At 39.3% G+C, this 12233-nt stretch overlaps 1 protein-coding gene across 1 annotated transcript in view; it reads right to left on the bottom strand.

Annotated features, from left to right (window-relative positions):
* The window catches only part of SHQ1 (SHQ1, H/ACA ribonucleoprotein assembly factor), a 43728-nt gene extending 34059 nt beyond the window's left edge, over nucleotides 1-9669 (bottom strand). The window contains exons 1-7 of the mRNA XM_029958377.1: nucleotides 9277-9669; nucleotides 8033-8211; nucleotides 7508-7572; nucleotides 6914-7036; nucleotides 5997-6151; nucleotides 4919-5031; nucleotides 2816-2943 (exon numbers count right to left, since the gene is read on the bottom strand). Coding sequence (XP_029814237.1) covers nucleotides 2816-2943; nucleotides 4919-5031; nucleotides 5997-6151; nucleotides 6914-7036; nucleotides 7508-7572; nucleotides 8033-8175 — 727 coding nt within the window. The 5' untranslated portion in view covers nucleotides 8176-8211; nucleotides 9277-9669. The remainder of the gene's footprint in view (nucleotides 1-2815; nucleotides 2944-4918; nucleotides 5032-5996; nucleotides 6152-6913; nucleotides 7037-7507; nucleotides 7573-8032; nucleotides 8212-9276) is intronic.
* Between the last annotated feature and the right edge of the window lie 2564 nt (nucleotides 9670-12233).

The raw sequence follows: 12233 nt of genomic DNA, 5'->3' as shown, positions 1-12233 counted from the left end.
ATCTGAAATCTGTAGAAGCAGGAGACACTGATGTAAACTTCAGCAGCAGCAAAAAGAAAGCTTTCCAAAAGTTTTATTCCCTCATGTGAAAGGCTGGGTAATTAGTTGGGCTTTATGGAATATTACTTGACTTGCATTAGACACTGTAAGTGTGAGCAAAACGGGCCAGGAGAGATGATACACAGTAAAATGTAAAAAAAGGACCAAAGAAAGAAGAGACATTAAGGACAAAAAAAGAATAAATTAAAAAAAGGTAAAATACACACACCATGCACACGAGTTGGAGAAAAAGGTCAAATAAAAATAGATTTAAGGTAAGGACAGAGGAGAGACAAAGACTTTAAATGTTAATGAGAAAAGATAATCCAAAAAGAAAAAAAAAAAATCTGGTAATGAGACATTAGAAAAACCTGATGATGTAAAAACAGGGAGAAAATAACCAGAGATGAATATAAGAGCAGTAATCAACCAAAGAAAATCTTCAGTTAATTGTAATGCCATGCAAAAAATAAAAAATGCCATCTCTATTCCTAATTACTCCTTGCAGTCAAAGACGAAGACAAACATAATGAAGTTTTTAGTTCCAAGAAAACACTGAAGAGAACGACTAAAAGGACATCAGTATAAGTAAGGAAAAAGAAGAAACAAAAACTTATTCCATTCATTCAGTGTTTCTGAATAAGAAAATAAACATTTTCTAACAGCTTTGGAACAGCACATGTTTAAATCAAGAACAAAACCTTCCTTCATACAGGACAGACAAAAGTTTTTGCAAGCTGGCCAGGGCAGTACACCTGCCATGAGCTGTCCACGTTTTAAACATCTCAATATTTGAAGTCTCTTTACAGGCTGTATACTTGGAAGTCCTCATCATGGAAGATGGTGGAAATTACCTTATTTTAGATGTTTTCCTTAACAGAAGACATGAATTTAGAACTCAGGAAGAGAAAGAAATCTGGGTACTTTCATTTTATGCTTCTTCTCCATAAGCAATAAAAAACAACCCTGCATCAAGATTTCAACCCCTCTTTCTTTATGCCCTTAAACAAGTTCAGAAGTAAACAGGCGACATTTCTATCTGATTTTTGTAGGAAAAAAGGTTTGACCTCCCACCTTCCTGCATACACAGTTTCAAAGAATCACCACACATCATACAACACCTTGGAACAACCTGCAACATGGATAGTGTTTGTGCCCTTAGAGCTTCTGTGCTCGAGTACCCTCTGGCTTTTTACAGCTAAGCACTTGTGTTCAAAGGCTCCTCACTAGGAGCACACTCCAGTGCAGTGAAAGCCTCCTTATCCTTCTCCCTGTACAGCACACCGTGGCTTAGTGCAGGCAGACTTCTCGGGTTTAGAGGAAATAACATGGGATTTCTCAAGCAGTAAAGAAGGCCCTTCACTTAACACAGTCCCTGTTCCTTTTATGTGCCTGTTCTGTCACCTCCACTCCCCAGGCAGGATGGAACACACAGTCAGGCAGATGTGCAGTCCAACTGCACCCAGCTTGTAAGGATTCCTGGATCTGTAACTCTGATTAGCTGGATCATCCTTTGATTGGATGAAGCAACAAAAACCCACAGGGAATTAATCCTGCTGATGATCAGATTCCAGAGGGAACAGCCTGGACCCACCTCCTGCCCTTTTGTATTTCCATTCATAGACCTTCAAGTGGAACCTGCACTCCCTCTCATGGTGGTTTCCCTCACCACAACTCAGGTTTAAGAGCCTCCACTGGTCTCAGTCACTGGTCATTCAAACAGTACAAATGTTACCAAAACTGAGGTCTTTCAAAGGGAAAGGGTGGGTCGTTGTCATTAACATCATCCAAACACCACATCTCTTCTTTTGTCACTTAAATTGCCTCAAGATCCACAAAACTACACAATCCTCTTCACTCAACCATATCTGACTCAGACCAATTTTTTTTATCATTCTTCTAACAAATGGTTTAGAGAAAAATGCCCTTAATGTAGCTCCATTTTCTGTGTAATTTTCATTAGCAGGCTTGCCAAGCTCTCAAGTAGTTTTTCTGTTGTTGCTGCCCCTAAAACCCAGCAACACACTGAAGAAAAACACACCTATCTCAATACCTTCCTCAATAAAATCATCCAGCAGCTCTTCATTTTAATGATATTCCTTAACACAGGCAAACAGTAAGAGTGTTTCATTTACTAAGGAGTGAATGGATAAAAACAAACAAAAGAACCCCTCATTATTCTGTTTTGAAGCTTCTTTGTACCTTTGTCCAATGCTTTTTAAATCAAATATTTATGATGGATATAATTAACAATTTCTTGCTTCAGAGGCTGAAAAGAGACCAGGAATGAAGATCAGATTACATTCACAGTAAAATACACAACATTTACCCAAATTCCATTGTTCTTCTCCTGTAGCAAATGTGAAAGTGCAGGTATTATTAGTTCACTAAGAACCTCTGGTGAAGGGATTATCATTATCTGCTTTCAATATCAGATTTTCATACTACAAAGGAAATGAGCAAAGGACAATAGAAGAATATGCATAATAGTAACTTGCAGTGCTCTCTGCAGTCACTGTGTGCAGGGAGGTGACCTCAGTTATCTGTTAACAATGCTCTTACAAGGCCATCTACTAACCCTGAAAACATCCCTTTAGGTTTCTAAAAAGACACAATTTTCCTTCAAAAAAAGGCCGAGACCCACAAAACTAATAGTAAGGTAATAAATTTCCTTTAAGAACAATAACCTAGACCATAACATGGCATCACAGCAATTATCATTCAAGCAACAGGTGTGTGCACAGATATATAGATAGATATATAAGCATGTTCTCACCGAATGTATGAGTGTCATGTTCCTGATGACTTTCCCTCTGCAAGGCTGTCAGCTTTTTATGTGCATCAACCCACCAGGGTTTGTACTTTAAAACATGCTGAATAGCTTCATCTTCAAAAAAATCAGCTCTAGGGAAAAGAAATAGAAAAGTCATATGCTATTTATTTCAGTTCATAGTGCATGTGGGTATATATTAATGCACATATAAAATACACCTCACTGGGCTCTGGGCTATTTTCCACACATTAGAGATATGTTCTTTGACTTAAAAGCAGAAAATAATCATTATTAAAAGCATAAACAACATTCTCTTATCTCATAGTATCCCTTCCTTACTTCTTCCACCTTCCCTGAGCCACCCAGAACCCCAGGATGTTGATGAGCTTGCAGCATGACACAAAGCTGAACAAACATGATTTGTTCTGGATGTATTAAAAGGAAAATATTCCAAAGAGAAGGCTCCTCAGACAAATCACCTGTTTTTACTGGGAAGCTCTCCCACTCAAGAACTAGGTATTCTGTGGGGAGGAAGGGTGTGCAGCTGAAGGGTAAGCACAGAGTAGGGATGGACTTTTAGGCAAACAAGGACACGAAGCAGGAAAGTTGAAAAAGAAGAGTTGTACATGAATTCTGGAAGAGAGATTACATCCATCTCAGCACAAAGCCACTGTGGTAAAAACCTCAATGTAGTAATTCTGGGAGGATTTCGACTAAAGGACTCAAGTTCTAAGCCTCCTTTTACCATATGAGCTTTTTCTTCGAGCCAAACAATGGTATAAATACAGAGAACTGAAAAAAACTGCAGGAAATTTCTTAAAACCTTCTTAATCACCACACAAAACCTGCCCAGTCTACTGAACAGAGAATGGAATTTGCTTCACTCTCACGCTGACAGATGTTTTTGTTGCCTTCCTTCAATGTCATTATAAAGTCACTTAGAGATATCAGTCAGTGTACACTTTGCTCAAAGGCACCAGAACACTTGTTTGCCACCGTTTCTCCCAGAGCTTCTGTTCTTAATCAGGGTACTTGGGAAAACAATTTTTCTTGAAGAAAGGCTGGGATCATCTGTTCTGAAGCAACCAAAACCCAGCCATTAAACTAAATGGTGTAACTCATCTACCAGGCCAGAACACAGAGTCTAAAGTGGAAACTTAGAATTACTGTAATTTGCATCCCATTATAGGTTAGGAACTACTTCAGTTCTAGTGAAATGTACTTTCAAGTGATATTTCCAGAAAGCTGTTCTATTTTCTGTGTGCTACAGAAAGACATGAGGCTGCCTCTGAAACATCCAACTGGGGAAAAATTCCAGGTTTGCAAAGATACCTTCTGAAAAAACTCCCAGTGGGTAAAGCCTTCCTGACCCCCACAAAACACACCAGAGGACTAGTTCTCCCTACTGGGGACTAAACTCTTCCCCCACCAAACTCATCTTGCAGAAATCAATGTATATTAATAGATCTCATGGCTCCAACTTATTTTATTTACAGCTTCTAAACCTAACTTGACCTGAAAAAAACCAACCTGAAAAGAACACGAAGAATCACTTCCATGTTCATTACATGGAATGAAGCACAAAAGAAACACAAAGTTTTGATTTGGAACTTTTCCTCATTCTGCTTTAAAACAGCTTTCACGTGAAAGCAAAAAACAAAGTGGCCAAGACAAAATATTCCTAACTTCAAAACTGAAATTACCTCCTCATAGACCAGGATGGTTCATTAATTCTTGTTTCACAAGAGGAAAACAAAGCTCTGACATCTACAACCCAAAATGCTGGCAGGGATTGGCTGCTCAGCTGCTGAAGAGGTGAACTATGAAACAATGTTCTGCAAGAGTTCACAGCAGCCCCACTTGAACACGGACTTAAGCAGTAATTAAACAGTTGAGTAACCCCAAAACAGATGGGCAATGTCTTGTGTGTCACACTAAGAAAACCCTCCAGGGCCTGCCCTGGTGAGACAAAGAAAGAGACAAATGAAAAGTGAAATTATTCTTTCCAGACATGATCTTTAAACCAAATAATTTATGAACAGGAAAAGTGAATGTATTTCAGCTGAGCTCCCTCTCCTTGAGCAGGTGAAGTCAATCAATACTCACAGGTAATGATCAGGCTCAAACTTGGCAGCCTCAGCTTCCAGGCGTCTCCTCCTTCGCTCATCTGCAGGGGTCTGGTCTGGATCCTTGATGTCAATCACATCACTGAGCTCATCCTGCAAAGGGAGCCAAAAAGTTATAGGACCAAGCCACACGTATGACATGCAAGACTGATTTAGTAATAATTTAGGAAGGGATCAGCATTACACTGAAATCCCCGGATCTTCAACCTCCCTTTCCAAATTCTGCCTTCACTGTGCAAATGAAACATCCAAATTCCAAGGAAATGCAATTATTTGAAGCCTCTTAGAATTCATGATGTTATCAAGTCTATTCAGGATATTTTATCATAAGGCAGGGAGGTTATTTTGCATTATTGTAAAAGTTGAAATATTTAACAAAAGCACACAACCACAATGAAGACAAGATAAAAATCACAGATACTGTTCTTGTGACTTTTGAGATTACTCTCGCTCTCTGAAGTGGCTGTACATGAATTAATAGGCAATTGCAGTGCCCCTTTAAACATCATTAAGCAGTGGTACTTTAATGCTGCTGGGAAATGTATTTCTTCACAAGTAAACCAGTATGTATATTCTAACAGAATATAAATACTTTCTCCATAAATAGCAATCCTTCTGCTCCAAAACCTGAAAATACTACGATTCATGCAATAATTAGAGTTACAGAATTAACTTGCTTTAAACAGCTACAACTTAGTTGCTTAGAGCAAGAACACTACAAAAAAATCATCAGCTATTTTAATAACAGTGCTGTGGACTACAAGTACTGTTGTACTACTCAGCATGCTACAGGTTTTAGATTAGTTTCAATCAATTCATGGCTAAAAGAAACTGCTGAAGGCACAAGAGCAGAGTAACAGCATTTGAAGTCTCCTATCCTACCAATCAACCCACAAAAGCAAATTTAGATGCTTCAGCATAATGCTAGTGAATCCCAGACACCAGGTGGACAGACACCTTGAAGAGTCCACTCTTCAAAAGTTGCCTTGTGAGCCAGAGAGCCTACACAGCCAGTTAAACAGAACTTTTACAACAGGAAAAGACAAAAATGCACCTACCTGCAGCCTCTGGAACACCCCTGACCGCAAATTCCCAAATCCATAAGGGTGCTGCAGTGGTGGAATGCTCTCTGAACTTTCTTCATAAGGGGTCTGTTCTATTTCCCAGTCAAATTCTTCTTCTTCCTCCTCCTCAGACAGCTCAGCAGAGGCAGCTGCATATATTGTATGGTCAGAGAAAGAAAATCAGTGCACAGAAAACATATATATGATTTCCTAGAAAGGCAAACACTGGTAGCACAGAAAGCCTTTCTCATTTTACTACATCTTTTAAGAAATCTCACACAACACTGGGGGGTCATACAGGTCAGTGACCCATAGGTCCTGCTTCCAACTCTCCCACTTTCAAAACTGAAGACCGGGAATGCTAAATTTTTAAGTGTACTCCCTCAAAGACTGAAATACTTGTTCCACTGATTTCAACAAGATCAGAATTTGATGTTAAGAGGACCCTGACAGAAGTGATGTTATCAATAATTTAAGATAGGTACTAAAAGTTTAAACAGAGATAGTCAAACATTTTTGTCTGTTAAATACTGATGTTAAGCAAGATATCCACCAGAACCTGGGGTTTTAATCAGCTGCTTATATGAGCTAAAAGTCCAGTTGTGGTAGTTTGTAGAAAGCAGAAGACTCCAATGTGTGTGTGCTCTACAGCCACTAGAGGGGTACAGAGATCTACAGAGAATTAGCATATTTTAAAGCACATTTTGGAAAAATTTTAACATAACTAAACCTATAAAGCTGACATGTATATTGTCTACAACATACTTATTTCTACATTTATTCATACCCTTCTCACACCTAGGACTAGCCAGTAATAAATACTGTATTTTTCCACATATATCACTTTAGATTTAAAACCGTTTCATTATGTACATATATCATTAGTATAAACACAATTTTTCTTATCATACCTATCTCTTCTACCAAAGGCTTTGCTGATCTTGATTTCTTTGGTGCTAAAAGAGATGTCAGCATGTCCAGGCCCTCAAAATGTTGGCCAGGAACCTCCTTGGGTAACCTAATTGTAAAAGTTCCTTAAAAGAAAGTCAGAACGTAGTTAGTGCATTAAAATATCCAAGACAAACAAAAATGTGCATTTTTCCTCTCATCAAAAAGGCTCAGAGGAAGTGGGACACATACTGGTAGCATTTCATTATGCATCAATCTCTGTGCATGTTTTTAACCTTATTTCACAAAACTCAAAGATTTTAATGATAAAACATCAAAGAGAATATTTAACCAGTTGTGGTCTCCTGACTCACACTGTATAAACACAAACCAAAGGAAGAATACAAGCTCTGTTTTATTTTTAATCCTGCCACCAAACAAGTTACACAAGATCATAAGAAACTCCTTCAGCAAACTGATTGTCTTAAGTCAAGCCTGTAATAAACACTCTGCAAGCAACAAATTTATAGGCTCTATTGCTTTTTTGTTTTCAAGTATAAATTACTGGAGTTAGTAGCATTTTTAATGACATATATACCAATAACATGAACCAATACCTTCGTCTGTATTATAGGATGCTTTTTCTCTGCCATCTTCTACAATTCTCCCAGGAAGTGTCAATCTGTGGGCAAAAAATGAGATGCAGAATTAGTCAGGCTTTCAATGAGGCAACTTAACATCTCAGCCTATAAAAATGTAAGGCACATTCCAAAAGCAGCCCAAAGGATTAGACTACGTGACTCCCTTTGATAGTAATGGAAGCCACGCAGTTAAATTCCCATGGATTCCTCACAGGAAAAGACACACTTGTTCTACAAAACTACAGCCAAAGTCTGTCTGGCTGCCTCACAATTAAAAATATATCGTAAGTTAAATTTAGAAAAGTTTCTTTCAACTCTCTTTAATGGGATTTAATGCCTAAGAACAAAGAGGCCAGACCCAAAATAACAGATCTTTGCATGAAGTGGGCTGTCTGCAGCCACCCTTGTAAAAGCTGCAGATGAAGAATGTTCTGGAGGGACCAAAATTAAGTTCAATCTTTACTATGAAGTTCAAATTTTATAAGTTTTTCCACTACTTGCCTGAGAAAGTATGGCTTAGAATAAAATTTAAAGTCTTCCCCTTCAAAATACACATCAAACTCTGAAGCTCTGGCATAAGGTACTCTGATTATTATTGTGAGAAAATCCGGATCCTGGGTCAGTTCAAAAGCTGGAGTTATCATGATGGATCCAGCAGGAAAAGCAATGACTGTGTGGCCCTATAAAAATAAGAAAAAGATTATTGTAGTTTCCAGTTTATGAAAGCAAATTGTGTCTCTTCAGAATTTGTTAAGAAGAACATTTCAGATTCTCACAAAATGATCTTCCACATGCTCAAGAAGAAAACACTCATGACAACAACATCAAAGTGTTATCCAGAATGTGAAGGTACCACCTCTGCACCTTAATGAAACACCTGAATGATAACAGATGCAAAAAGCACCTGTTATATTCTACATAAAAATCCCACACTGAATTAGGCCCTAAAACTTTTCAACTTTTTGTAACTGTTATTTATAATCTCACATACAGACCTTTACAGTTCTTTAGTGAACTGATCACAAACCACTATTAGAAAACACTGAAAAAGAGTAAAACTTGCAAAAAAAAAATAGAGCTGTATTTTATAGTTCACACACACCTTGGCCAGAAAACAAGCAACAGATGCAAGGTCAGTTCAGATGAACATCCATCAGAACCACAGGTGTGTATACACACCAGCACATGTACATATTCAGCACGAGAGAAGGAATTTACATAGAACTATTCACCCAATATACAACTTGTCTGACTCTTCAATAGCTTCTAAATACGAGGTAATTCATCAGGTGGAATCCAGTTGTGGACTGGAGTTTTGTTTGTTTGGGGAGGGCATGTTTACAAATGGCCACACAGTTTCGAAAACTAACTTTTTAAAACAAAAATATTTTAGTCAAAAAACGCAGAATAGAACTAAACTGTGAAAGTGAGTGAAAAGTAGCACTTTCCCAGATAAATGTTTGTTAAATATATCCCCTTTGTGACAATTTCATGAACAGACAGCAACCATTAACCATTAACAGGGCCAAATTAACAGATTACCTTTTTCTTCATATGGGTAATCTACCTCATTTGGCACACGTGAAAAAAATTAAATTCCCCATTGCACCGTACTACTTAATTCAAGGGCAACATTCCCACCCTTTCCAGGCTGAAAAGCTGCCAGGTGTTTATATAAAGTTGTGCCTGGATAGGGAACACCTGCAAATCAAAAGTACAGCGCTATGGGCTTTCTTCTTGCCTACTTCAACGCCGCAAACTGGGATACAAAAATCCAGCCGCTCATTTAGACCCCTCAGGGAGTGTCAGTCGGCAAGTTTTATTTCCTTAAGTCAGAGTTTCATCTATTAAAAGCAGTCCTAAAGCCAGGCCCAGCCGTCCCTGCGCTGCTGCCGCACTTGGAGCATCCCTGACCCAAAGGAACGACCCCAAACCCCTCCGGAGGCTGCCACACAACCCCTCCGGTATCTCACGGCTGAGGAACGGCGCCAAGACGCCGCTGAAGGCGCATGTATCCCGAATAATCCCGTTTCCCAGCCCTTCCCGAGCAAACACCGCCGCGCTCCAGGGAAAGGCGCAGGGAGCAGGACGGGGGGGTCCGGTAAAACACAACCTCCCACCGCTGGCTCACATCGGGCCGAGGGCCCCCCCTGCACTCGTAACCCCTCGGGGCCACCCTCCCGAGTCCTCCAGCGGGACAGAGCATTCCGAGGAGGCGGCTCCCAGGGGGAAGAGCCCCGGGATAAGGGGATGAGAAAGGGAAGCCCCATCCGCGCCCAGCCCGCCGCGCCACTCCACCCGCCCGCGCAAGTTCCCGCGCCCGCCGCACCGGGACGGGTCCTCGCGCAGGCGCAGACGGGGGCGCGCCCCGCCTCTTTCAATGGCGGCCGCTGCGCCCGCCCTCATGGAGCGCTGTGCCCGGCCAGCCTGGGCACAGCCGGCTGCTTGTCTGTACCCCTGCTGGCTTTCGCGAAATACGCCGGGATTCAGACATCATCTTTAAGTTCGAGTCGCTCTTAAAAATCTGATGGAGTTGCGCGATGTCTCCCGGAGTTGCTAGAAAGGAAATGGTTAACAGTTAGTGTGGACATGGACAGTGTAACTGTGTAAAACCTAAGTTGTTTAGGCTAAAAATCAGAATCCGCCCCCTTGAGAAATGGAAAGAATGGATTCTTACCTGTAGTTGCATAAAATGTATTGCACGCGCTCTGCATGTTTTATTTCAGCTGCTTTTCATAAGTGGAAATCGAACAGTTTTTAGTGCGCGGAAGAGTTGGTTTGTGCTTTCCTATGAAAACAGTGGTTACTCCAGGACTAATTCATGTGAGCAAATGTCCTGTTATTTCTGTTGTGTTCACACTTTGCTGCAGGGGATGTAGATCAGTAAACTGAGGAGTGATCCTGTGAGCACTGCCGGAGTAGGAATTCCCAATTACATCTCTTCTAAGCCATTGGATAAATGCAGAACAACACTGACAGTGTGAAAAGAGGCAGATCCTGATGCAATACAATGCAGCATTAAGGAGCAAATGCAACAAGAAGCTCAAAAAATTGCCAAAAGCAGAAAAGTCGGTTTAAAGGCCGCAATTTATTAAATATAGTACCTAATGTAGAATTAGTCTGATTTTCCTGCCATTATACCATGAGAGGTATTCTGGTTCCAGATAATTCTTTGCATCTTTAAATACTGCTGACTATCTTCCTCTTGCTGCCCCCTCTGAGATGCATTCAAACATTTTTCCTGGAGGGAGAAAGCATAATTATGTAACTTCTGCTAATAAATTTTTCTTTTAAAAAAAAAAGTAGACAAACAATCCCCCAGGCTGGAAATCCGCTGAATATGACATCTCTTCATGGGATAACTTCTTCATTCTTGTGCAGAACTGAACCAGCAGTTTAAATACTGCACAAAAATCAAATGATTTGCTTCAAAATAGATCATTCTCCCCACTGATCTAAAACTGATGTACGGTTTTAATATTCTGCCTAAACTTCCTTGTGTCCCACTTTTTCTCCTGCAGAAATTGAAGATGCATGGCATATAAAATGCATTTTCTGTTATAATAAGAAATTAATGACATCTAATTTCAGATGCTGATTTGACTTGGACCAAGGCCTCGATCATGTCCTTAGAAACTTTTGATGCATTTCCAGAGGAATTCTGCACTAATTAACTTTTGGACCTTACCAATGTAATCTATTATAAGAATATTGGACAGGAAGCTGGATTATGAACCAGTAGGCACCGTCTTCTCTGCATAAATTCAAATTTGCAGGACAAGTCCGTAAAAGATAAGAAGTTTCATTAGAGAGTTTATTCTTGTCTAACTGACACTTTCCAATACTGCCTCACTATCATTTTTTTAGAGTCTAAGAACTCCCAGCCCTTTTTTTCTGGTAATAGTTGCCTTGTGAAAGAACTATTTATATGCTGATTTCAGTGAAGAAGCTGGTGCCTCAGCCATTCTGCTTTTTCATCCAAGTAAAGTATGAAGGAACATCTCTAAGGAATGTTTATTGCTTTCTTCTGTAAAAAGCATACTGAATTTTTTAGAACTGTAATAAAAAGTTTTATTTGGAAATGTACAAAGACCACTTTACATCTCTTGGTGCGTCTCTCTGATGAAGAAGTTAATTTGGCTGCTATGTGTTTAATGCAGCACTGAAGAATGAAAAAACATTATCTACAGTGTTTTGGGCAAGTAATGAGGAAAACTTGCTGTTCCTTTGAAAAATAGAAACATGAAGCTTTGCAATTTCTGAGCACATTTGAAACTCTACGTGGCTAATAATAACAAGTAAATCTGGCATAATCTCACGGATATGATACATAATGTATTCTAGATATATAATTGGCATGTACGTACAAATGGTAATCAGATACAGAGTATGCATTTAGTTTAACAAGTAAAATGAAGAATAAAATGGTTTCTCTATGTAGGAAACAAATGGAAATAAATTAGGCATAGGTTTCAATCAGAAACACATTTCTCTGTGAAATACACTATAAAATACAATACAACACATTGCTATTTCCATTGTCTAAATTATCAGTGTAATAATTTCTATAAACAACTAGAAGTAGTTCTGTAGTTGTTAGACTTACACTTAGCAAAAATTTGGTATAAATTAACAATGTAAACAATAATTGAAGGCTTTTCATGTGATGGAAATAGCAGATATCACTGCACACTTGAGCAAA

The sequence above is a fragment of the Manacus vitellinus genome, unplaced genomic scaffold, assembly GCF_001715985.3.
Source record: "Manacus vitellinus isolate BGI_N305 unplaced genomic scaffold, ASM171598v3 scaffold_14_pilon, whole genome shotgun sequence".
NCBI classification, from domain to species: Eukaryota; Metazoa; Chordata; class Aves; order Passeriformes; family Pipridae; genus Manacus; species Manacus vitellinus.
The sequence above is the reverse complement of the archived record's forward strand: the minus strand, read 5'-3'. Positions and strand labels throughout refer to the sequence as shown.